Here is a 26,524-nt window from a genome sequence, read left to right as displayed (position 1 = left end):
CTCATACAAATCAACATGACGAAAAGTTGGACTTTTCCTGCCATGGTCTGTGCAAACCACTTTTGTTTGCCCTCTCTTTGGGTTTCTGTCTTTCAACAGTAGTATCTCAACACTACTGCAATTTCTTACCTCAGGCATTCAAGGCAAAGGCAGGTGATAATAATAATAATAATCTTTATTTATACCCCGCCACCATCTCCCCAAAGGGGACTCAGGGCAGCTTACATGAGGCCAAGCCCAGAAGTGCATTACAATACAGTAGCATAAAAAGCATAAAACAAACATCACAATAAAATCAAGCATAAAATACAATAAACAGTGCAAAGTAATGCCGTAAAAGGTAAATAGGTCCTTTTATTTACCCCCCCCCCCCCCACACACACACAGCCACCAAAATGGAGGACAATTCTTCCTCTGATACAAAAAGCACTAAGGAAATAGGCAACATGAGAAACTCATTAATTTGTATAGTATGATGAATGTTTTATCAGCATAATTTGTAGTGCTTTAAAATGGACAGTGCAGGTCTGCAATATGCATTTTCTGCCTCTGCTCCGCAACCTTGGTAAAGAAAACCTTGCACAGCATCCTCTGCAAGAATCAGAAGGTTCGGAGATATGTCTTCTCCTGAGTACTTCGCTTTTTTGGCCATTGGAGTTGCCTTGGTCATCAGCGGGCTCATCTTTAATGGCTTTATTGTTATTGTGATGATCACCCAATGGATTAAATGCAGGAGACTTGCATCCAGTGAACAGCTCCTTCTAAGCCTGGGTCTGTCCAATTTGTGGGTGACAATTGCCCTTCACGGCTTCTGTTTTACAAATTTATCCAATGACAGTGATAAAACTGGCCAGACATGGTTCTCCTTTTTTACCTTTACTGTGATATTCAGGTATTGGCTCACTGCCTTGCTATGTTTCTTCTACTGCATCAAAATTGTGAACAGTACCCACACTTTCTTCCTTTGGTGCAAACTGAAGATATCATGGCTAATACCCCGACTTCTGGTGGGATCTATTGTTATCTCCTTATTAGTTTTCATTGTGACTTTAAGTTTTATGTATATACCATCATCCTCAGCCAATGCTACAACCATGATTGAAGCAAAGTCACAAAGTCACATAAGTAGCAATAGTTTTCTTAAGTTATTTTTTGCTGTTGGATCTGGTTGTCCCTTCCTTTTGGTTTTATTGTGTTCCATTTTAGTTGTTGCATCACTCTGTAGACATGTCTGTCAAATGACAAGTAAAGAATCCAATTTCAAGAGTTTCCAGACAAAAGCTCATATCCAGGCAGCTCGTACAGTGCTCTCTCTGCTATTACTTTTTCTTTCGTTTTTTGTGGCAGAGGTGTTGTATATGTCTGTAGAGATGAGGCATGATAAGCAATTATTTCTTTGGGCAGTGATGGATGTATATTCTCCAGCTCAGGCTGCCATTCTGGTGCTGAATAACCCTAAATTAAAGCAGGCATTAGCTGTGATGGTTCAAAGAACAGTCTTAATATGTCAGGAGAAAAGGTGATGCAACTCTTCCCCTTCCTTTATGGTTAATTTTATGTGGCAAAGATCAGGTCTTGGACAATGGATGTAAGTAGAGATGAAGCTTCCTTTGTTTGTACAGTTATTATAGTGGACTCCACAACTCCATCTTCCAGCTTCCTTTTGATAAACAAAATAAAACAGACATTTACCCATATATTTCACAAAGCAAAGCCTTAACATCTTGAATATACTTCATGTGAGTTTTTCCTGCCCAGTTATACATTATGATCTACCATGATAACAAAAGCATGCTGCAAGTCGCTTTCTGGACAGGAGCTTTTTTTTTTTGTTGAATTCCAGGACCAAATAAGCAGATGGTGTAAACAGAAGAATGGCCTGCCTCAGGGGAGCGTGCTTGCTCCATCAATGTTCAACATTTACACAAATGACCAGCCACTACCAGAAGGGACAGAGAGTTCCATCTATGCCGACAATTGTGCCATTACCGCTCAAGCAGGGAGCTTTGAGATAGATCAAGAGAAGCTCTCCAAAGCTCTACGTGCTCTCACTGCCTATTACAGGGAAAGCCAGCTGATTCCTAATCCATCTAAAACACAGACATGTGCTTTAATCTTAAGAACAGACAAGCATCCTGAGTTCTGAGGATTACTTGGGAAGGAATCCCACTGGAGCATTGCAGCACACCCAAATACCTGGGTGTTACCCTGGACCGTTCTCTGACCTACAAGAAGCACTGCCTGAATATCAAGCAAAAAGTGGGCACTAGAAATAATATCATATGAAAGCTGGCTGGCACAACCTGAGGATCACAACCAGACAAAGTGAAGACATCTGCTCTTGCGCTTTGCTACTCTGCTGCTGAGTATGCATGCCCAGTATGGAACACATCTCACTATGCTAAAGCAGTGGATGTGGCTCTTAATGAGACATGCCACATTATTAAGGGGTGTCTGGGCCCAACATCATTGGAGAAATTACACTGTTTAGCAGGTATTGCACCACCTGACATCAGCCCTTAGTCTACTCCCTTTAAATGATAGGATATAATCAAACTTCCAGTTTTGGTAACACTGTATTAATTCATAAATCCTATAGTTGATAAATTCTTCCATCATTGTTGTGAAAAAAATAGTAAAAACACTTTCCAAGCTTTCTTAAAGCTGATCAAAGATTTTTCCTTAATCAGTATAGCCATTTTGTCCATCTCAGCAGAGGGCACTTTCACAGAGCTACATAACCCAGAATATCAAGGCAGAAAATCCCACAATATCTGGTTTGAACTGGGTTATTTGAGTCCACACTGTCATATATTCCAGTTCAAAGCAGATGTGGGATTTTATTCAACTGTGTGGAGGGGGCGTGAGCCTCCAAATACAGTATTTGAATATGGGTTTATCTGCATACATACATACACAAAAGAGGTGGGTGAGGTAGGGAGGAAAACCTCCTTGGATGCTTTTCTGCCATAAATTTTGCCCCCCTCCCCAAATTTTCCCTTTTTCCCATTTCCAAAGTCCTGAGATTTTCTGTTTATTGCTTGCTTGTAATTTTATAGCAGTTTATTGGATAATTATTCTCCCACATATGCTGGGATTAGGGGTGCATTCCCTCAATGAATCATTGGGGCAGGAGATGGGAAGGGATATCAGTCAGCTGTGATTAGCCAGCCACCTCTGCCACTCCACTGTTTTATTGGGGCTTTTAATTGGTTTTATGTTTTTAAATGTATTTGTATTTACAACCCCCCTGTTATGCCAGCTCCACTGGCTGCCAGTCTGCTACCAAGAACAATTCAAAGTGCTGGTTTTAGCTGATAAAGCCCTAAACGGTTGCAGTCCAGCTTACCTGTCCAGGGCCTTCTCAGTGGTGGCCCCTTGTCTATGGAACTCCCTCCCCAATGAAATTACATCAGCACCCTCCCTCTTGACCTTCAGAAAAAAATCAAAAACATGGCTGTGAAACCAAGCAGTTGGGCAGTAAAAAATATAAGGAACGGATTTTGATTGTTTATATTAATTGTTTATATCATGTGATTTTCTTGTTTATATTAATGTTTTAAATTCCATATTTTAATGTTTAAATGGTGTTACAGTTTATGATTTAATTGATAGTTTTATGTTATTGTTGTTTTATGTTAAGTTTTTAAATGTTTGTGAAACATTAAATTTTGCAGTGAATATGTTGGAAACCACTTTGAGTCCCCCCTTGGGGTGAGAAAAGTGATACACAAATGAAGTAAATAAGTAAATAAATAAATTTGTTTGATTATAACTCTGTCATCTCCAGAGTTGAATTCTCCTGGACGAAGGGACATGACAAGAGAGCTATCCAGTTAGAGTGCAGATAGGCAGTAATAATGAGAGAAAAACAGGAGAGACTATTGGTTGGTATTGATATGCACCCTGAGAAGGAAAAGAACAATGTAGCTGCTGTATTAGTCTGCCCCCCCCCCTTTTTTTGTGTCAGGAGCAACTTGAGAAACTGTAAGTCGCTTCTGGTGTGAGAAAATTGGCTGTCTGCAAGGACGTTGCCCAGGGGACGCCCGGATGTTTTGATGTTTTACCATCCTTGTGGGAGGCTTCTCTCATGTCCCTGTTTCGGGAGCTGGAGCTGACAGAGGAAGCTCTTCTCTGCTCTCCCTGGATTCGAACCTGTGACCTGTCGGTCTTCAGTCTTGGTAGCACAAGGGTTTAACCCACTGTGCCACAAAATAACCTGATTCACTGAACGCGTGGAGGATGGTAGAAATGCTCCTTTAGAGTAATGTGACTTTAGCTGCAGGAAATCAATGGCTCAATGTGGCAGTAATGCAAATTTGCCATATTCCTCAAATCCTGGTAGCTAATTTTCATACTATGCAAAGTATTAGGATTATTCATAATATGCATCCTGTGTATGTAAATTCAGTACATTCAATTCTATTCCATTTTTGGTATTTCATCCATGCTGTCATTCCTTACAGTAACCACTCTTCTTAAAACAAACAAACCAGTATAATAATGTTTGTAGTGCTGAACATGAAATAGTAACATAAATTCAAATTCTTGGCCATAGATTAGAATCATAGAGTTGGAAGAGACCTCGTGGGTCATCCAGTCCAGCCTCCTGCCAAGAAGCAGGACAATCAAATTCAAAGCACCCCTGACAGATGGCCATCCAGCCTGTTTAAGAGCCTTCAAAGAAGAAGCCTCCACCACAATCTGGGGCTGAGAGTTTCACTGCTGAACAGCTCTCAAAATAAGGAAGTTCTTCCTAATGTTCAGGTGGAATCTCCTTTCCTGCAATTTGAAACCATTGTTCCACATCCTAGTCTCCAGGGCAGCAGAAAACAAGCTTGCTCCCTCCTCCCTATGACTTCCCCTCACATATTTATACATGGCCATCATGTCTCCTCTCAACCTTCTCTTCTGCAGGCTAAACATGCCCAACTCTTTAAGCCGCTTCTCATAGGGCTTGTTCTCTAGACCCTTGATTATTTTAGTCACCCTTCTCTGGAGCTTGTCAACATCTACAGGGGTTCATAGGGAGAAGATTTAAAAGGTGGGTTTTCTTGGAAGAAGAGAGTGGTGATTGGATAAGCTGGAATAGAAGGAGTGGTTGGAGCCATTGGATTCAGAGGGAGCAAGTTTAAAATGGTCGGGTTTTCTTTCTTTAAAAGGGAGCCACCTTTTAAACATGCTCTCACTGAATGCAATAGCTCCAACCAGTCCTTCTGCTCTGTCTTTCATCCAGCCAGAATTGTCACCCTCTTACTCCAAGATAAAGTTAGTCTTTGGTTGAAAAACAAAACCCGAAAAGCAAAACAAACAAACAGTGCTTTCTTCACTTCCAAGCAGCCCCAAGTTTAAAGAGAGTCTCTTCTATTCTTGGGGTTGCTTGGAAGTGAAGTTTCACCAGGTTGCCTAGGCTGTGCTACACTCTCTGCACCCATAAGGCCTGGACTTTTTGCTTGCCTCTTTCCCAGCATCATTTCTTTCCTTTGCACTCTGGATATATGCAGAACTTGGAATCTGCATCTTTGCCTTCCTTTAATGTGCTTTGGAGTAACACCCTTTAGGAGCAAACACTATAAACCACTTTCCAGGGGATAAATATTATGAAACAAAGTAAGGATTATTTTTGAGTAGGCCTGCATACAGGGGTGGCTCAACCCATGACGCAAAGTAAGCATTTGCAGTATAGCTGATTTTGCCCAGGGGCGCTCTTGAGGCGCTCTTGGGGGAAAATAGATCTTGACATACGCGAGTTGTAGTTATTGGGATGTATAGTTCACCTACAATCAAAGAGCATTCCGAACTCCACCAATGATGGAATTGAACCAAATATGGCACACAGAACTCCACGACGAACAGAAAATATATATCAGTGATTGTGGTTGGTGGGGGGGGGGGGGGGGTGCCAAAATACTGTTTGCTTACTGTTGAAAATTACCTAGGGCCGCCTCTGCCTGCATAGGATTGTATGTGTCATACATATCTTCAATGCTATATGCATTATCCTAGAAATAAGCCCTATTGAATTCAGGCCAAAATATGGTGTAGCGGGTGCATTATCATGAGGCATCCAAATAACACCCCATGATAATAAACATTAGCCCGGAATAAACCTGGAAATACAGATTTATTCCAGGTTAAGTGACAACCCCAAAGATCCAGACCTTTCAGTAATGGGACAAAACATATATCTTAATTTAGGCAGAAAAAATGTATTAGGAACTGAACATAATGCAATGCAAATTTAATGGGGCTCTCCAGTTACTTGTTTCCATATGACTGATGATGACCAAATGTGTTTGTCTTAGAAGATGGGACTGAAACATCATTGGGAGCCAAAAAGATTAATGTTTTAATTAATGTGGAGACTGCTTCTGAGATCGCCATTCACAACCTCAGGAGAAGTCTTCACAATGGCCCTGCCTTTGCAGGCTCAAGCAGCCAACAGAGGAGGCAGGCATGTAGCAGGGGGGGGGGGGGGGGGGGGTGGGTGGGGGGGGGGGGGGCTCGGGGGGCTTCAGCCCCCCCCGAAATTTTCATGGTGGTTCGCTAAAAGGCCTTATTGGTGCATTATTTAAACTGTTATGTTTATTCCTATCATGATCTGATCACCATACTCAATATATCCCATATGCATTGGGGTATTCGGGTAATGATACAAAAGGTTTGCTAGGCTAGACCCTCTTTCACTCAGACTCATCCCCCCCCCCCGAAACTCAGCCCCCCCCGAAACCCCCCCCTGAAAAAAAATTCACCCCCCCCCCCGAAACGAAATCCTGGCTACGGGCCTGAGAGGAGGGATGGCAGTGCCAGCCTTCCTTCCCTCACCCCTTTTTCTGCCTTAAAATATGAAAAATAGTCTTCTTATTGAGCCTGAAGGCTTCTCTTTCCTTCACTGCACCTGTAAATGACATCCTCTAGACATGTCAGAGAGAAAGGATCAACTTTGAGAAAAGGTGCAGGAAGATTCACACCTTTTTTCCAGACATATCAAAGGATTTACCAGTACAGTTCTTGGGCCTTCTAAACACTGAAGACTTTAAATGTTACAGATTTCATTTTAACTCTCATCATACTATTCCCAAATCTACCATATCTCCTTTCTTGAAGCCTGAGAAAATATGGTGGTGTAGAACTATTTATAGCTTAATTATTAGTAACATTTCCATCTTATGGGAACATATAACCTGATAACCCTGGCCCTTTGCATGACTTTATATTCCGTTCCAACATATTTAAAGCATCCTGAGCCCTTCTCTCTGTACTCCTCATCTGTAGTTGTCAATTTTGCTAACCCTTCCTCTTCCCAGAGTCAATATTAGAATTTCTTATGCAAACTTTAATCTTTTTGGCTGCCCGGTGATGTTTCATTCCCATTTTCTAAGACAAACACATTTAGCCACAATCAGTCATATGGAAACAAGTAACAGGAGAGCCTCATTAAATTTGTATTGTATTATGTTCAGTTCCTAATACATTTTTTTCTGCCTAAATTAGGATATATGTTTTCTCCCATTTTTGGTTATTTGGTCCTGGTGGTGTTATAGTGATTACAGAACATTATAACTTTAGAGTTGTTATGTTTTAATAATATTTTGAAGAGTGAGCTTGTCATCTTGAAAGCCCGATTCCATGTAATGGGATATTTGTAATCATGCAATACGTTGGAGTTGGGACACAAATCTAAACATGACATTCATTATCTCATACACGTCTTATGTACATAACCTGAAGATAATTTTATAAATCATATTTTAATCACATAATACATTAAACCAGATTTGTGTACATTGAACATTAGGAAGTAAAGGGTCACTATCTCAGCCACTTGTGGACAATTTTGGAATATTTCAGATTTTGAAATTCTGAATAAGGGATGCTCAGCCTGTAAATGAACCTCTGAAGATGCCAGCTACAGATGCAGGTGAAACGTTAGGAGAGAATGCATGAAAAACTCACAGCAACCCAACCTGTACTGGGTTTTTTTTTGTTTTTGTTTTTTTGGCATCTCCTTCCTGCTGCATAATTTTCTCCTATTAAAAGTGCACTTGTACAAAGTCCAAATGCTTCCTCTTCACATTATGTGCACTTTGTAGTCAAAGCAAACTGGCTTTCCCTTTTTTAAAAAAAGTTTACAATATTCTTCTCTTTAGTTTTTTTTCTTACATCAGTGAGTCACCATTTTTGTGGAGGTAAATTCCTGTCTTCATTCCCTAGTGCTTTTTCATCGGAATTTTCTCCAAATATTTTCAAAGTCATTTTTTTCCGTAGTCACTTCTTTACTTACTGTATAAGCTTGATGTCAGCTTATCATTTAGTGCCATTTTCCAAACTTCTTTACACCATTCATTAATTTGTATTTTCATTTCCCCTTTCCAATATTTTGCTAATAATAATCTAGCTGATGTTAATAGCATGCCTATTACATCCCCCACCCCTTATCTTTCCTATTATCCTGTTTAAAATTAATAGCAATATTTGTATGGGAGTCCAAATTTTTATATTCCCAATATTTTATATTTCCCTTATAATAATTTCCCAAAAATCTTGTACATATTCACAATCCCACCACATATGCCAATAGGTTTCAGTTTCCTGTCATCCTCTCCAACATTTTTCCTTATTGTTCCTATTCATAATGCTTAACCTTCTTGGTATTAAACACCACTTCCAAATTAATTTGTAATAATTTTCTTTTATTCTAATATATATGTTTTTAGTTGTCTTGCTTTCTATATCTCTTCCCATTCTTTCTCAGCTACTTTTGTTCCTACTTCCTCCTCCCATAATTCTCTTAATGTCAGTCTTTTCTTTTTCCCTTTGTCTTTTATTATTTTGTATATCTTACTTGTTGCTTTTTGGGAATTGTACCAAAGTTGTTTGTTTAATCTGTTCTTTTCCCCATAGTTACAATATTTGTTTATAATTTATCAATAATTTTGTATATCTTACTTGCTTCCAAGCCTGCCGCCCAGCCTGGCGAGGAAGGAGGACAGAGCAGCGGAAGGGTGAGGGGGAAGCTGCCACCGCCATGGCCCTCTTTGGCAGTGGCCTCCTCCTCGCCCCCTCTGCTGCTCCGTGCCTCAAAGGGTCCCTTCCTCGCCAGGCTGGGCTCCCAACTTCAGTCCTCCATGTGTTTTGGACTTCAACTCCCACAATTCCAAACAGCCAGTAGGAAGTCCCAAATACATGGAGGGCCAATATTTGCCCATGCCCCATATAATTTTTCAGTGATTGGTTGGGTGGGGGGACGGGGGACGGATGGGGACACCAAAATTCTGTGTGCTTACACGTGAAAATTATCTGGGGTCGTCCCTGCCTGTATGCATAGTATTATTCACATTCAACATAGCAACTGAGGCACATATAAAGTGTAAGAATGATTTTTTTCAGTAATGTCAGATTATGAGAGCCTATGCAAATTGAATGTGGTAATAGGTATCACCACTGGATATCTGAATACAAATGCCCCTTTCTGTAAACAACATCAAACAAAGTAGGTTGGAAAAAATTGCAGATCTGAAACAGTCTCTCTCTCTCTCTCTCTCTCTCTCTCTGTGTGTGTGTATAATGCTCACTCAGAATGATCTAGAAAATGAGAGTCTTTGACTACTATAAAAAGAAGAAATGAACATGTTTGACTTTATGGGAACACAATGGGCTAATGAACCAGCGAAGTTGGTTTAAGTAGCAGCAGACAACCGGTGCATGCAAGGAGACATCTGAAGGCAATCAGTAATTGTGCTGCACAGATCAAGCACCTGTCAACGGGAAAGAGTGGCAAACTGACTCCTGCAAAGCTGAGAGGGTGGTTCGTGTTCCTCCTTGCTTCTGAATGTTCTTTTGTTCAAACAGCACTTATCTCCACTCTCTTGCCAGGTTCCCCCAGAAGAACAACATTAAGGACATTCAGAGGATAACTTGAATATTTTTTTTATTTGTGCAGCTGATAAAACCAAGCATCAACTGTGATTTGCAGAATTCATAGATAACAACAACAACAACAACAGTAATAAAACTTTATTTGTAGACCACCTTATCTCCCCAAAGGGACTCCAACATGTATGGCAGTTTCCAACATATATGGCAAACATTCAATGCCAAGAAGGAAAAAAAACATGCAAACAAATTACATCAAGCCAGAACACATCAAACAATATAAGCAGCCTATTTAGACTTAATAACAAGCAAACTTAACCAAAGATAAAACTTAAATAATCCATACAGACATAAATGTGTAATATAAATTTATCACAGGATAAAACATCTAAAACTAACAACTAAAACCTTACAGAGAAATGGGATAATTTCCAAAAACGAACAGGCTGAAATCAATTCCAGTATCTAGACAGGATTTAATATATTTTGGTAAGGATGTAAGTTGAGGCATGTTAGTCTTCCTCCTTTGCATATGCCAGAGTGCATAGGTGGGTTTTAAGCAACTTTTTGAAGGTGAGGAGAGAGGGGGACATTTTTAGTTCTTTTCCAGAGGTGGGGAGTTTTTTTTTGTTGTGTCAGGAGAGACTTGAGAATCTGCAACTCACTTCTGGTGTGAGAGAATTGGCCGTCTGCAAGGACGTTGTCCAGGGGACGCCCGGATGATTTGAGATTACAGAGAAGGCCCTCTCTCATTCCCACCAGCCGTGCTTGAGACGGGGGTGGGGGCGAGAGCAGGGCCTCCACCATGGATCATAAGGCATGAGCCACTTTTATACGGAGATGCAGTTCTGCAAATAGTCAGGGCCTGAACCATTTAGGGCTTTAGCAGGATCACCCTCAGACTGCAAACCTGTGTCTTCAGGGGAAGTGTGACCCCGTGCAGCAAAGGCTATAACCCCACACCCTGGTCCACCTTCCGACTGACCAAGAGAACCTCTGTTTTGTATGGATTTACCTTCAACTTATTAGCCCTCATCCAGTTCATCACTGAGGACAGGCACCAGTTTAGGGACCGGATGACATCCTTGGCTTTCGGCGGAAAGGAGTAATAGAGCTGGGTGTCATTAGCGTAAATTTGACACCAAACTCCAAAACTCTGGATGATCTCTCCCAGTGGTTTCATGTAAATGTTAAATAGCATGGAGGACAGAATTGAACCCTGACGGACCCCACAAGCCATGAGCCATGAAGTCAAACAGGAGTCCGCTAGCTCCACCATCTGGGTACAGCCTTCCAGGAAGGACCAGAGCCACTGTAGGACAGTGCCTCCCAGTCCCATCCTGGAGAGCCGGCCCAGAAGGATACCATGATTAATGATATCAAAAGCCACTGAGAGGCCCAGGAGGACTAGAAGGGACACACTCCCCTGTCTAGTTCTCTTTGTAAATTATCCACCAAGGCTGTCTCTGTCCCATAGCAGGGCCTGAAACCAGATTAAGGTGAACCCAGATAATTGGTTTCAACCAAGAAACTTTGGTGTTGTGATGCCACCTTTTCTAGAAGCTTGGCCAGGAAGGAGAAGTTTGAAGCTGGCTGGTAATTATTCAGTTGTGTGAGATCCAGTACCGGTTCCTTTGCTATTGCCTCTCTGAAACTAATTGGCACTATGCCCTGGGCCAGGGAGGCATTAACCAGCGCCTTCACCAGTCTGCTAGCCCCCCAACCCCACCCCCAGCCGATTTAATGAGCCAGGATGGGCAAGGGTCTAGACAACAAGATCTTCTGTCTAAACTGAATCTGCATAATTGTTTGATGTAACCACTATGGAAATTGGTAATGGGAGAGCTGCATCGATTTGCATAGTTTGAATAGCTCACTATTTTAATTCCTGGTGTTTTAAGAAGTATACTACAGATCTGCTGTATGCATTTCCTGTCTCAGTTCAATAGCTTTGGTAAGGCAAGTGAAGTCCTCTAATACTGGAGAGTCTGAAAGATTGAGGGATATGTCCCCTCTTGAGTCCATTGCTGTTTGGGTAACCGCAGTTGTCTTGACCATCAGTGGACTCATCTCCAATGGCTTTATTGTTACAACAACGATCATTGAATGGACCAAGTTCAAGAGCCTTTCATCTAGTGAACTGCTTTTTCTGAGTTTGAGTCTTTCCAATTTTGTTGTCGGAGTGTTACTGTTTCCATTTTCCATGGATGATTTCATAATATTCAGCTTCAAGCAAAGCACGACACTAAAAATACTTTTCCCAGTTGCGGTATTTGCTATCCTCTCCAGATTCTGGCTCACTGCTTGGCTCTGTGTCTTCTATTGCATCAAGATAGTGAACAGCACCCATTCTCTCTTCCTTTGGTGCAAACTGAGGATATCATGGCTAATACCACGTCTTATTGCAGGATCTCTGCTCATATCCTTTTTTGCTTCCCTGGGGGCATTGGAAATGTATCCTATACACTGCCAAGGCAACGCAACAATATTCCGAACATTGAGCCAAGGAAAAACACTGAGAGCTAGTGACTTTCGTTTCCAATTATTTTTTATAATTTTTGGAACATGTTCTCCCCTTCTTACAGTTTTACTTTGCTCTACCCTGGTTGTTGCATCACTCTCTAGACATATTTGTCAGATGACAGGTAAAGAACATTTTAGAGATTTTCAAAGAAAAGCTCATATCAAGGCAACTGGGACAGTGCTCTCCTTGCTGTTGGTTTATCTTTCATTTTTTGCGGTACAGATTTGGTCTGTAACTCTAGATCCAACATACACTGAAAAACTATTTATTTCAGCAGTGATGATGGCATATGCTCCAGTTCAGGCTACCATTCTGGTGTTAAGCAATCCCAAATTAAAGCAGGTATTAACTGTAATGGTTCGAAGAACAAAGCCTTAATTTGTGAGATCCAGAGTTGATGCTTGTTTTTTGTTTGTTTTGTAATTTAAAAATGGAGAAGCACACAAAAAAAGAAAGAAAAGAAAAGCTAAAACATTATCAACTAATATCACATTATAATGTGATGCTATTTGTTGATTTAGTTTTTGTTGATAATGCTTTTTTAAATCTCTGGACACCTATCAGCTTCAGAGCTATAATCAGTCCAGTTTTTTTTTGTCGTGTCAAGAGCGACTTGAGAAACTGCAAGTTGCTTCTGGTATGAGAGAATTGGCTGTCTGCAAGGACGTTGCCCAGAGGACGCCCGGATGATTTGATGTTTTTATCATCCTTGTGGGAGGCTTCTCTCATGTCCCTGTATGAAGAGCTGGAGCTGATATAGGGAGCTCATCCGCCTCTCCCTGGATTCAAACCTGCGACCTGTCGGTCTTCAGTCCTGCCGGCACAGGGGTTTAACACACTGTGCCACCGGGGGCTTCCTAGTGACTTAATAAAATATATATTGAGACATAGATGCCGTAAGAAAATCATCTAGGTGGCCATAAACTACCATAGCTTCTTCACATATTTATTCCTGACATGCCTGATTTTTTTTTACCTTGCTAAGGCCACAGTGAATTACAGAGCTCTCTGGACCATCCTCCAAAAAATCAGGTGCCCTGACAAATTTGTGAACATCCTGTGGCTCCTCCATGATGACATGATGGCAACAGTCTTGGACAGTAATGCCTCCCAAAGTGACCCATTTAAGGTGGAATCAGGTGTCAAACAGGGATGTGTTATTGCCCCAAGCTTATTCTCCATCTTCATCGCTATGGTACTTCATCTTGTTGATGGGAAGCTTCCCACCGGCGTGGAAATCATCTATGGGACAGATGGCAAGCTAGTTAACCTCAGCAGACTGAAAGCCAAAAACAAGGTTACAACAACATCTGTTATAGAACTCCAATATGCTGATGACAACATCATCATCTGTGCGCATTCAGGAGAAGACCTACAAGTCACTCTAAACACCTTCACAGAAGCATACAAGAAGCCTGTCATTGAACATCGAGAAAACCAAAGTGCTCTTCCAGCAGTCACCAGCCAATCCCTCTCCAATGCCAGAAATACAGATAATAGTGTAACATTAGAAAATGTTGATCATTTCCACTACCTTGGCAGCCACCTCTCCACAAAAGTCAACATTGACACTGAAATACAACACTGTCTGAGCTCTACGAGTGCAGAATTGTTTCTGAATGAAGCACAGGGTGTTTGAGGACCGGGACATCCGTAGGGATACCAAGGTGCTTGTTTCTAAAGCTATTGTCCTCCCAATCCTGCTATATGCCTGTGAAACATGGGCTATCTACAGACATCACATGCAACTCCTGGAACGATTCCATCAGCATTGCCTCCGAAAAATCCTGCAAATCACTTGGGAAGACAGGCAGACAAATGTCAGCATGCTCGAAGAAGCAGAGACCACCAGCACTGAAGCGATGGTCCTCCATCATTAACTCTACTGTACAGGCCATGTTGTCCGAATGCCCAATCACCGTCTCCCAAAGCAGTTACTCTACTCCAAACTCAAGAATGAAAAACGGAATGTTGGAAGACAGAAAAAGAGATTTAAAGATGGGCTCAATGCCAACCTTAAAAACTCTGGAATAGACACCGAGATCTGGGGAGCCCTGGCCCTTGAGCACTCTAGCTGGAGATCAGCTGTGACCAGCAGTATTGTAGAATTTGAAGAGGCACGAATGGAGGGCAAAAGAGAGAAATGTGCCAAGAGGATGGTGTGTCAAGCCAACCCTGAGCAGGACCGCCTTTCATCTGGAAACCAATGCCCTCACTGCAGGAGAACATGTGGGTCAAAAATAGGGCTCAACAGTCATCTATGTACCAACCGCCAGGACACTGCACTTGGAGGACAATCTTACTCTGACAATGAGGGATCGCCTAAGTAAAGTAAGTAAGCCTGTTTTTTTTTAAGTGATGCTTCCCTAGAGATAAGGTGGGACCAGATGAAAACTGATTTACAAGGAAGAGAACAAATCCTTTGAGGATCACACTTCCTTAATTCTTTTGATGACCATCGTCCACAGCATTTGTGTGGGGTTGTGCTAGATGATGTAAGAGCAATGACTTTTAATCGCATTGGCATGTCATGGGATTAGTCATGCCAACTGGATTTACTCCCTACTGCACCAGCTGTTCTCACAGATAGGAAAACATCCACTGGTGCAAACTGTAAAAAATAAGCGTAATATGTTGCTTAGTATCTGATTTCAGGAGAGACTGTGGAATGGACAAACCCACCAACTACATTTTCCATCCACTGTATGTTCAACGTGCTATTTAAATAAAGGCCTCGGGACACATTGCAGGAAAAACAACACATCCAATTTAGACTGTAGTCGTATATATCTCTGAACATGAACATTCCTCAAGTGGCATAGACTTATTTTCTTCTCCCTAACTATAGTAGAATTTTGACTATATTCCAAAAATGCAACTTCCATATAGGAAACACGATAACATGAGACTGAAAAATGCAGTGTCTCTGCTGATGCATCAGGAAACAATGAATCTGCTGAAAGCCAAATTGTAATAGAGGAAAACTAGTAACTGTGGGTTTTGAATTAAGTTATTATACATTGCTTTCAAATAAGAGAAGCTGGCAGTGACAAAACCAAAAGCAAGAGGTGGAGTACATATTTTGGAAGTTATATATTGGTATCTTGCTTGCAGTATTCTCACAACTAAAAACGTTTTACATCTAATGTTTTTACATCTAATATACTGACTGGATGTTTCAATCAAAAACTAAGAATAGTCTAAGCTTTCATTTTCCATATTAGGTAGACTTCCTATAGTTAAAAGCTCACATTTTACCCAAATCTTTATTTCTGGTTGAAGTGTTGTCTACACTAGAGAGAAAAAAGAATCAGTACCCACTTTTTCCAGTAATGTGGCAATACACAATGTACAACCATTTTAAGAGTGAAATCACTTATTTGGGCTTTAAATATGTTTTAAAAATTCAGTTCCAGAAATAAATATTGTTTTTCCAGTGTGTCCATGTGGATCAGGATTTGGGGGGGGGGGGGGGGGGGAGAGAAGACAAGACAGATTGGAGGTAACAAACATTGCAATTTTTAAAAAAAGTGTAAACCAGGGTACTCACTGTTGAAAGCATAAAATAAACTTTCTTTCTCCTTGTGGCTCCAAAAGCACTGCCTCCGCCTTCCTTGACAGACATCTACCAGGCAGAACCCCACTTGTGAAGTCACTTACTCTGAGATCAGAATGAGGGCCCAGCAATGCTATCAGTGGTGAATGGGCTACCCCGTCACTGTGGATCACATGCGTGAGCATCTCATTCTGACTTCAGAGCAAGCAAGTTTGCAAGTGGGGCTTTGTCAGGGTGCTGCTAGGCAGCAGCAGCAGTGATACAGTAGTTCTGAGGAGAAAAAACATAATTTATTTTGTATTTTCAAAGGTTTTCATGGCTGGAATCACTGGGTTGTTGTAGGTTTTTTCGGGTTATATGGCCATGTTCTAGAGGCATTATTTCCTGACGTTTCGCCTGCATCTATGGCAAGCATCCTCAGAGGTAGTGAGGTAGAGGTAGTAATTTATTTTGCCTTTTCAACATTGAGGGTCTTTATCTACCATACACCATTAATCTCATTCATGACTGGAAAGTCTTTATTTCTCAGCTGGAAAGTCAGTGGCAGTCCTGAGGAGAAGATGAGAAAACAAAGTGTCCCAATCTGGATTTGGGCAAGCAAAATGTGTGGCCATCAATAAAATGTCAGTGTGGTATTGTGATGGATGGTAGAGCCTCTCTGACAATATTGAGAAACAAACAAGAATGTCTTGGAATTAACTTTTAATGCTTGGTTACCACATCACAGGAAGAAAGTTGCAAATAAGGAGCACATGGCAAAAACTCTGATTTTTATTAACCCCTGGGATGCCACCCCTTCTGTACATGAGAGTTCATTTTTTCCAGCCTCTAAGTCAGTTTGAACCAGTTCTCATTATCAGTCTCTTCTCAGGCTAGGCTTTGATTATCAATTGGGAGCGATGGGAGGAGGGGAGACCAAATACGAATATTGTATATATGTTAGGAAGCATTGCATTAGTTAATGCATATAAACATGTATATAGATTTGCTTTATTGTTTTTTATGAATATGTAAATTGAAAAATAAAAGCATATTAATCTCAATGCTTTCCCATGCTGGCCTCCAGATGTTTACATTCCTTTTTCTGGCCACAGTTATGACATGGAGATGGTCTGGAGTTTCATAAAACACCAGGATGATCCGTGACATAACTTCCCTCTTTTAAAAAAAACAGAGAAAAGGAGAGAGAGAAGAGAGCACAAAAACCAACAGCACAAAGATACACCACAACCCCTAGTAGAAAAACAATAAGTAAAACCCACCAACCAGACAGCTAATGTAGTTCCAAAGGATACAACAGATGAGATTTCTTGACTAGCTGTGGCACCTGAGCATCTGTCCAGCACACCAAATGTTGTAATTTTCAATGATAGTGCCAAGAATCTAAAATATCTTTTAGTTCAAAATGTTGCTGACCATCAATTAAAATTGGATCAAGAATCTGGACCTTAGGATGCCATTTTGATTGAACACAAGCTGGCTTGAGCAAGTTGCAATGAAAGACAGGGTACACACACTTCTAGTTTTGTGGCAGCTGAAGTTGAACAGTCACTAGATTAATGACCTTTGAAATAGGGTATGGCCTCATAAACTTTGGAGCCAGTTTCTTGGAATGCTAGACCACTTTCAAAAACATTGTCAAAAGGTAAACTTGTATTCCCTCCTGGAAATCCCATTGGCTGTCCTTCTCCTTCTCATGAGCCCATGTAGCTTTTATATGCTCAGGGAAAGCAGATCAGTCGTGTACTTGACCTGTGTGTGTGTGATGAGAGGGGACCAATCATAGGCTTCACTTTAGTCTGTTCCCTGTTACATAGGCTAGACTCTGGTCCCCCTTTGCCTCTTCCCCATCACTATTTTTTACGTGGGGTCTAGATCTTGTTTGTGGCATCTGTGCATCCATTCATAGTCAGTTAAGAATTCTCTTACTGAAGAAACAGAGGTTAGATGGAAGTCAAGCTCAGCTTGGGAGCATCTGTTCTTGAATCGCAAAGCAACCATGTAGTGGGTTTTGTCCATGTAGATTCCCATTCTGGATACACTCAACATGTGGTCTGGATGCATTGGCTTGCATTGGTTGGCAGGTAAATTGACTAATCTCTGGAATCAGTTTTAATCATTTAGACTGATCTTTGGAATCATTTTACCTCAACCCTCTTAAGGTAAAATGCCAATAAATAATATTTGCATTCTTTTTTTTTGAAGTTGTACCTCATCACCAAGTCCTTTAGAAGCCAATGTATTTGACAGTACTAAAATCTTATTCTACATTATCAAAATACAGTTAACGACAGCAGAACAGTAGTTGGTTTAATCAGCAGCAAACATAAAGAATGAGCAAACATATGAAAAGTGGTCAGCAGTTGTGTTTCAGAACAGTTCAAGTAGCAGTCAGCAAGACAAGTAAAGTGGACTGCATCAGCAAAGCCTGCAGAAAGCTTTCCACTGATCTTCCTTAAGGTTTCCTTCTTTCACCGTCAATAACTCTGCCTCCTGTCACCCTTCACCTGCAGAATAATATGTGGATTCTCCCTAGAAAACCTTCTTCACATAGTGTCAGAACAGAGACTGATACTGGTTTATAGAATGTATTTCAGGTTTGTATTTGTTCCAGTCAATCATTAAGCAAATGAGAGCCCTGTTGATTTGCCTATATTGATGAATAGCCTGTTAATATGATTCCAAGTATGTTAAAAAGGACACCACAGATCTGCAACCTACACTTTTTAATTCAGCTCAGTCAATGCGGGCATGTGAATGAACACCACTTTACAACAGGGGCTGCAAAAACCAGACAAACAGGAGACATGTCTTCACTCCAGATCTTTGTCTTTCTGCTAGCTGTAGCTGACTTGGTTCTTGGTGGACTCATCTCCAACGGCTTTATAGCTACAGTGACTATCAGGGAATGGACCAAACACAGAAGACTTGCTTCCAGTGAACAGCTCTTTCTTAGCCTGGCCCTGTCCAATATTTTCAGCACCATTTTATTATTTCCAAATGGATGGGGTATGTATGTTGAGAGTTTCTTACTATTAGTAAACATATTTCCTCTTACATTTTTTGTCTCTGTGACCAGATTCTGGTTCACTGCCTGGCTCTGTGTCTTCTATTGCATCAAGATAGTGAATAGCACACATGCCCTCTTCCTTTGGTGCAAGATGAGGATATCATGGCTAATACCCCGGCTTCTTATAGGATCTACGACCCTCTCCTTCTTTGTTTACTTCCTTTCAATAATGACACTCCCTACTGATGTCCAAGGCAACACAACAGGAAATGCTACAATGGGTCTTCGTTTTTTATTTTTAATTATTGGTTCCAGCAGTCCCCTTATTGTGGTTTTATTTTGCTCCATCATGGTTATTACTTCACTCTCTAGGCATGTCTGTCGGATGGCAAGTACCACGTCCAGTTTTCAGGATCTCCAAACAGAAGCGCATATTAAAGCAGTTCGGATAGTGTTCTTCTTTTTATTCCTTTATGTTTCTAATTTTGTGGCACATACTTTGATTCTGGTTGAAGACGTGGTGACCAGGGAAATGATTCGTGCTTTAGTGGTGATGATAATGTATTCCCCTGCTCAAGGTGCTGTACTGATTTTCACTAACCCAAAACTGAGACAGGCACTTAACCTGCTGCTTCAAAGAAAAAATTCTCTTGAAAGTTGAGCTAAATGTGCATTTTGAAAAATAATGAGATTGCTTGGCATGCTTAATTTTAGAAAACCAAAGTAATTGGCAGATGAACTGAAACAGAACTGGAACAGGTACAGTAAAGGGAAATGTCACCCTTTCATATTCCAGCAGTACTGACTGGAACCAGTTTTTTTGCACCCATTTTTAATGGGGAAGGGATGGAGATGGAGAGGAGGAAAAGCTCCCAATTAATGCACAAAGAAGCCTCTTATTACTGCTTTGGGCGGGAGGTGGGGGTGGATTCAAGTAGCTTTACAATAGGAGAAATAAAGTCTCTTCCTTCATGTCATGCCCCTTTCTAGTTTAGAAGCTCATATGTTGGATATTTAGTTTTCTTTTAAAGTATGGCATGGCAAACTCCACAACAAAGAACACACTTATTTTGGCTCACTACCTGTCATCTATCTCAAAGAGAATATTTTTCGTGTGGCAATAACTGACGCGCCCACTACCTACTGCAGAACCATTTACTGGATTTCAGAATCCAGGTACTGACCTGAAAATGGCAATGTATAATCCTAAGAAATGCAGTCTCTGAATTGATGTACAGGAGGCAAAGAATACTGGAAATCAGAATATGATCAAGCTCTATCTGACGGTAATTCATAACCTCGGGTTTTGGAGCACAGAATTGTGACATCTAAAAATGGTGTCGAAACAGATACAGCAACTGACAAGATGCAGGCATTGCAATTCTGTTGTGTTTTCAGCTTTGTAAAATAATTTATTTAGCCAACTTTGTAAAGGTCTTATCTCTGGAGCTAGCAGTGCTTTTATGAAGTAGATTTTATCTATCTGGACAATGGTTGATGTTTCTTACACATGTTGATTTACTGTCTGATTCTGCAGTTTGACTCTAGCAGACTAGCCATCTTGGACTGGTCTGGAAGCTATAGCCTATAAGTTGACCATAGTAGTTGGTGGCCTCCCTCTTAGATAACTGAAAAGCTTTCCATATTGGCCTACCTTGAGGATATCTCAGAAGTTGCACCTACTGCAAAATACAGCAATTAAACTGTTGGCCAGAACAACTTATAGAAAACAAATAATAGTATGACGTATTTTTTATCTTGCATCTTATGTTAAAATTGTTTCAATCATGTGCCTTTTAACAGAATTGGTATTTATTTGTTTTTGTTTTTAATTTTTGTAAAATAAGTTTCTGAGCCAGTGAAGTGTACTACAGTTCTGGAAACCAGGGTTCAAATCCCCACATGGACAGGAAAACTCGTTGGGTGACCTTGGCCAAGTCACACTCTCTGAGAGGAAGGCATGTACAACCCTCCTCTGAACAACTCTTGTCAAGAAAATCCTGAGATAGTTATGCTAAATTGAGAACAATCAACAACTAACAAACCAAGTAAGTTTCTAGCTAAACTTTAAATTATTGTAAGCTGCCTTGGATTCTATGCCAGGAGAAAAGTGACATATAAATTGGAGATACACACACACACCCATAACATCAGAATTAAAGATATTTCACCTGCTGCTAACCCATAACTGGTCCAGTGGCCTCAATAGGTTTGGTTTCACCCCATGAATTTCTCTTATACCAGACTATCTATACAAAACCCTGTTCCTTCTTTTGAAATCTAGCCCACAGTATTCACCGTCAGTCTTCTATCCAAGTACTAATCAGGACTGACCTTCCAAAATCAGACAAGACGTGATGCCTTTAGGATATTTACCCGATCCATATTGCCTGACTCCTTCCAAGTATGGCAGCTTTGAACACAGGGAATAATAAGGAATGTGGTTCAGTGAGAAGATTTCCCCTTTCCTAAATCCTATGTGTTACACATTGCATTGTTCCATTATCTTCACCTCCCCCCCCCCCCCCCCCCCCCCACACATACAAATGGCTTGAAGCATTGTCTGAATAATGGGATTTGTTCCTGGCATGCCAGCTCCAATGTTTTCCAATCAAGACACGCAGAGGTCAGGAAGGAATCAGAGGTTGACTGCTTTGGTGATCAAAGAAGGATGCCAGCAGAAATTGCCAGATCTGACATGCTCTCTGTTTAAAGACATTGACATTGTATAGACATTTAACAATAATTGATATTGCTCTGATTGGTACAAATTTCAATCCACTGTCTTATTGATTCAAAGTACATTCATTAGTGTCATGTTTTATAGCTCATTATTGGAGGGAAATTTAATAAAGTCTGTATTGGAGAAAAACCTGAGTCTGTCTGCTTCCTTAAGTCTGGAGAGGACTTCCTGGGTGAGGAACTGGGTTATGCAAATGTCAGTGATTATCATTGGGAGGAGTGGTCCTGGGGTGATGAGATTTCTTTCATGAGACAATAGAAAGCAGGGCTGCAATGATGGACTTGGGTAGAATTCATTATGCTCCTGTATGATTGGGGTGCCTCCTGAGCAGGCCCGTAGCCAGGATTTCGTTTTTTTTTGGGGGGGGGGGGGCTAAATTTTGTTTGGGGGGGTTTCGGGGGGGGGGCTGAGTCTGAGTGAAAAAGGGTCTAGCCTAGCAAACCTTTTGTATCATTACCCCAATACCCCCATACATATGGGATATATTGATTATGGTGATCAGATCATGATATGAATAAACATAACAGTTTAAATAATGCACCAGTAAGGCCTTTCGCGAACCACCATGAGAATTTGGGGGGGGGGGGGGCTGAAGCCCCTCAAGCCCCCTCCCCCCCCCCCCCCCCGGCTACATGCCTGCTCCTGAGTGAATGTCTGCACTTTGATCAGGATTAGGGGCTTAGCTGAAAAGTACAGTTTTTCAAAGGAGGGGAAGCATGCCATGGACTCATATCTGGTGTGTTCAAGACACCAGAACATCTCCATGCCATGAGTTCACCAAGGTCAAGGAATGAAAACAGAATGAAAACATCTGAGAAGGAACCTGATAACCCAAACTGGGGCAGACTGGGTGACCTGGAGGCTGGATGGAGGAACTTTCAGGAGTTGAGGGGGTGGGGCATTTGGGGCAGTGAACTGAGAAGTTGCCTGTGTTTTCTTCATTCGTAACTTTGATGTATAGTAGTAACCTAGCATTAAAGAATTTTTCAAGATTTTCTTGTGAGTGAACTTAACTGCTACCAAGGTTCTGCAAACATCGTAGTTCTAGAGCCTGGGAGCATTCACTGAAAAGGTCCTCTCCCTTGTTCCCACCAAACACTCTTGAGATAATGATGGCACAGAGAGAAGGCCCTCTCCAGGTGACCATAAAGAGAGACATGGTTTTTCAAATAATCTGGACTCAATCTGTATTGGGCTTTATAGGTCAAAACTCGCACTCTGAATTGTGCACAGAAACCTGTTGGCAGCCAGATGATTGTAAGAATCCCTTCTATCTTAAATATGTGTGTGTGTGTGTGTGTGTGTGTGTGTGTGTGTATATATATATGACAGAATTCTGACAATAATTGATTTTTAAATTTGAGTACTGTATTAGTATGTTCCTCTTATTTTATATTTTGCACAGGCTTTTTTTGCACAAAATAAACATATATCTGCCCGCCTAGTGTGATAATCGCACCTACTCTCACCACATTCTTTTACATGGAGAAGATATTTATTTGGAGAAGGATTATCCATGCCAAACTTGGATTGTTGCCCAGTCTTGATTTATATATATAAAAATCATAAGATAGCTCCTTGCTTAGACCCTGTACCAGAATCATGTGTTATGAAAAAGATTTACTAGCCAGCCCTGTTCATTTTGTAAAGTTTGATTATAGGTTCATTAACACGACTCCAAAGAGATTTAAAAAGGACATCACAGACCTGGGACCTGCAATTTTCATTTCAGCTCAGTACAATTTCCACTGACTGGAAGTCACCTTTATAGCCAGGTTTGAAAGAATCAGGCAAGCAGGAGATATGCTCTCTCCCGCAAACACTGCCTTTGTGGTGGCTCTAGTTGTCTTTGCCCTCAGTGGATCCCTCTCCAAAGTTAATGGTTCAAGTATGAAATTCCCTGTTGTATACCTGAAGGGACTCTTCACTCCTGTTAGGGAGCCAAATATCTTCTTGAAGTGAAGTGGTCTTTCCAGGAACAAAAACAATACAGAGACACAAAAGCTGTTCATTCCAACCAGAAGGCTTTTCTTGCTTAAGCTGTAGTAGTGGTACAAATAATATTTACAGTATGTATGTATGTATGTATGTATGTATTTATTTATTTCAAACATTTGTACCTCAGTCTTCTCAACCCCCCCCCCCCCGGGGGGGGGGGACTCAGGGCGGCTTACATCTGGCACAATTCAATGCCATTACATATAAATAATATATACAGTAATACATATAAAACACAGTAAATTGATTTAAAATTAGTTTTAAAATAAAAAGTACCTTAATGAAAAGTGCAACAATACTGGCTGTCTAGCCTTATGTAGGCGAGCACAACACAATCGGAAGCCTGTCCATAGTCCATTTTCCATAACATTATCATTATTACCATTGTCAATTACCTGCCAGCTACCCAAAGGCCTGGTCTCATAACCACATTTTCAATTTCCTCCTGAAGGCAAGGAGAGATGTTGATGACCTGATTTTGCTGAAACTCTCTTCTATCTTCTCCACCAACCTCCAACCCTCATCTGCTCAACACAAAGTTACTATAACTGCTAAGACCATGGGTCAGGAGGAGGAGGGGGGTCTTTGCCTCCCAGTAACTGAAGAAGAAACTATGGAGGAAGAACAGTTGAACCTGCTTGAGAACAATACTGCTTTGCAGGAGCAGGTCTCTGAGGGGGAAAGTAACTTGGAGCAGAATGAAGATCTTCAGGAGCGAGGGCCCCAGGCATGGGCAAACCACTAAAAATCAAATCTTTCTATAACCTGCCTCATCTCTTCTCCAATTCTGAGGTTTCCGTATTAACAATATACCTTTTAAATATAATGTACCCCAGGCATGGGCAAACTTTTTTACCTTGAGGCTGCATTGTGGGCCCAGCCAGGAATGCTCTGGGTGGGATGTGCTCAGGAGGGGGAGAGCCTGGGGGAGGGCAGGCCCGGGTCAGCATGGGGCATGGCCGGAGTCATCCACAAGTTGTCCTCCAGGCATCCTTATGTTGAGAGGACAGGGAAAATGAGAAAGGGCCTGAGGTAAGCACACAGGGGCCCGCATCTGGCCTCTGGTTCTTAGTTTGCCTGTGCCTGGTGTACATGATGGGAGCCAATGTGGTGTAGTGACTATGACTGTGAAAACCAGATTTCAATTCTTTGCTTCGCACTGGGAATTCACAAGGAGACCTTGGGTGAGTCACACATTCATCTCCAGAAAATACAATTATAGTGTCATCTTATGTCAGAAATCTTTCTAATACATGCCCCATTTTCTATCCAGTTCCGAGGTTCTGTATTAGCTGGATATCCTTTAAATATGAAGTACATGATGGAAGATGGCATCATAAATAATAGATCCAGCTTGAACCCCAGAAGCTCACAGAGTTTCAGTGTTGGGTTGCAGCGCCATGTCTGCAGTTACCAATAAAATAAATGAAGCTTGAGTAGGAAAAGAGCAGTCCTTCTATAGCCATGTGTCCCTTCCTACAGCAGTCAAAATATCCACCAGCAACCTCCAGGATATTACTGTGCATGTGTGAACAACAAAACAGAGAAAAGAGAGAATAGATAATTCAACCCAAGCTATTATGGCCAACATGGTCAGAAAGCAAAGTGCTGTAGAACTGGCCACCAAAATGGAAATGGATGTTGGTAAAAGAAAAAGTCATTCTTGGATGCATTTTGGAAGAAGCAGTTCCTATGGTCTCTAGAAAATTTAATTTTTTAATTTTTTTTGTTGTTTACTTATGCAAGGTTTTACTAACCTGGTTTAGGTTTGCATCTTATTCAATCCCTCTTCTTTGTGATTTAGGTACTTGTTGGAACAAGGACAGTTACCATCCAGCATGAAAAGAGCAATTGTAAGACCAATTCTTAAGAAATCGTCTCTAGATTCCTCAATATTAACTAACTACCAGCCTATTTAGAACCTCCTTTTTCTTGGCAAAGTTCTGGAGTGGGTGGTGGTTTCCCAACTCTAGGGTTTCTTGGAAGAAATGATTATCTTGATCCCTCGCAGTCTGGTTTTAGGCCTCGTCACGGAACAGAGACAGCTTTGGTCACCTTGGTGGGTGACCTCTGTAGAGAGATAGACGGGGGAGTGTGGTCCTGCTTGTTCGACTCTCCGGAATTGGGCTTGGGTCACTGCTCTGCAGTGGCTTTGCTCCTTCCTGGAGGATCGTACCCAGTTGGTGATGCTGGGATCATGGCACAATTTACCTGTCATATGCTGCTTCCCCTCCATTTTTGCAGAAAAGGGAGAGAAAGCGGCACACAGTACTGTGGAGGCAATATGGGAGCTTTCCTGTGTTGCCTTCCCAGCAATGGAGGGGAAGCCTGGTGGTGACATTTCCCCCCATGGAATGAGGGGTAAAGTAAGGCAGAAAATGCAGGCTGTGGAGCAATGGTACCTCCATGCTGCCACCCACCTCCGGTTGGGAGCCCATGGATTTGCCCCGATTTGGGGTAAATCCATGGGCCTTTGCGATGAGGTCCTTATTTTCATCCAAGAGGCCAAGTGACCAAGGCATAGAGGTACTGCAAATATAAGCTTTTTCAAGTATTAAATATATTTTCCTTTAACTTCCTGAACCATCAGCTGCAATTAAGGGATCGGTACAGTTTCCATCAGCGACACCTATTTGCATTTCACTTTCTACAGATATCAGTAAACAAATCTGTGTCTCCATTTAACACAAAACATTCTAATAGAAGCAAATATAAGGTAAGATCACAATCCTTTACATGCTGATATATAGATTTGCCATATCTCTGACTCTGGAATTTGAACATCTAATTTGCATATTATGTAAATTATTATGATCT

At 41.3% G+C, this 26,524-nt stretch overlaps 3 protein-coding genes across 3 annotated transcripts; all 3 read left to right on the top strand.

Moving 5' to 3' along the window:
* The first annotated feature begins 617 nt into the window (after positions 1–617).
* LOC132765604 (taste receptor type 2 member 4-like) lies at positions 618–1,523 on the top strand. The gene has a single exon (XM_060759883.2). It carries the CDS (start codon positions 618–620, stop codon positions 1,521–1,523), a length of 906 nt encoding a protein of 301 aa, XP_060615866.2.
* Positions 1,524–11,881: 10,358 nt separating this feature from the next.
* Positions 11,882–12,778, top strand: LOC137096180 (taste receptor type 2 member 40-like). Its single transcript, XM_067464792.1, has one exon. It carries the CDS (start codon positions 11,882–11,884, stop codon positions 12,776–12,778), a length of 897 nt encoding a protein of 298 aa, XP_067320893.1.
* A 5,985-nt stretch (positions 12,779–18,763) lies between these two features.
* Positions 18,764–19,627, top strand: LOC137096179 (taste receptor type 2 member 40-like). Its single transcript, XM_067464791.1, has one exon. The coding sequence runs from the start codon at positions 18,764–18,766 to the stop codon at positions 19,625–19,627; it is 864 nt and encodes a 287-aa protein (XP_067320892.1).
* The last annotated feature ends 6,897 nt before the right edge of the window (positions 19,628–26,524 follow it).

Source organism: Anolis sagrei, chromosome 2 (assembly GCF_037176765.1).
Source record: "Anolis sagrei isolate rAnoSag1 chromosome 2, rAnoSag1.mat, whole genome shotgun sequence".
Taxonomy (NCBI): Eukaryota; Metazoa; Chordata; class Lepidosauria; order Squamata; family Dactyloidae; genus Anolis; species Anolis sagrei.
The sequence above is the reverse complement of the archived record's forward strand: the minus strand, read 5'-3'. Positions and strand labels throughout refer to the sequence as shown.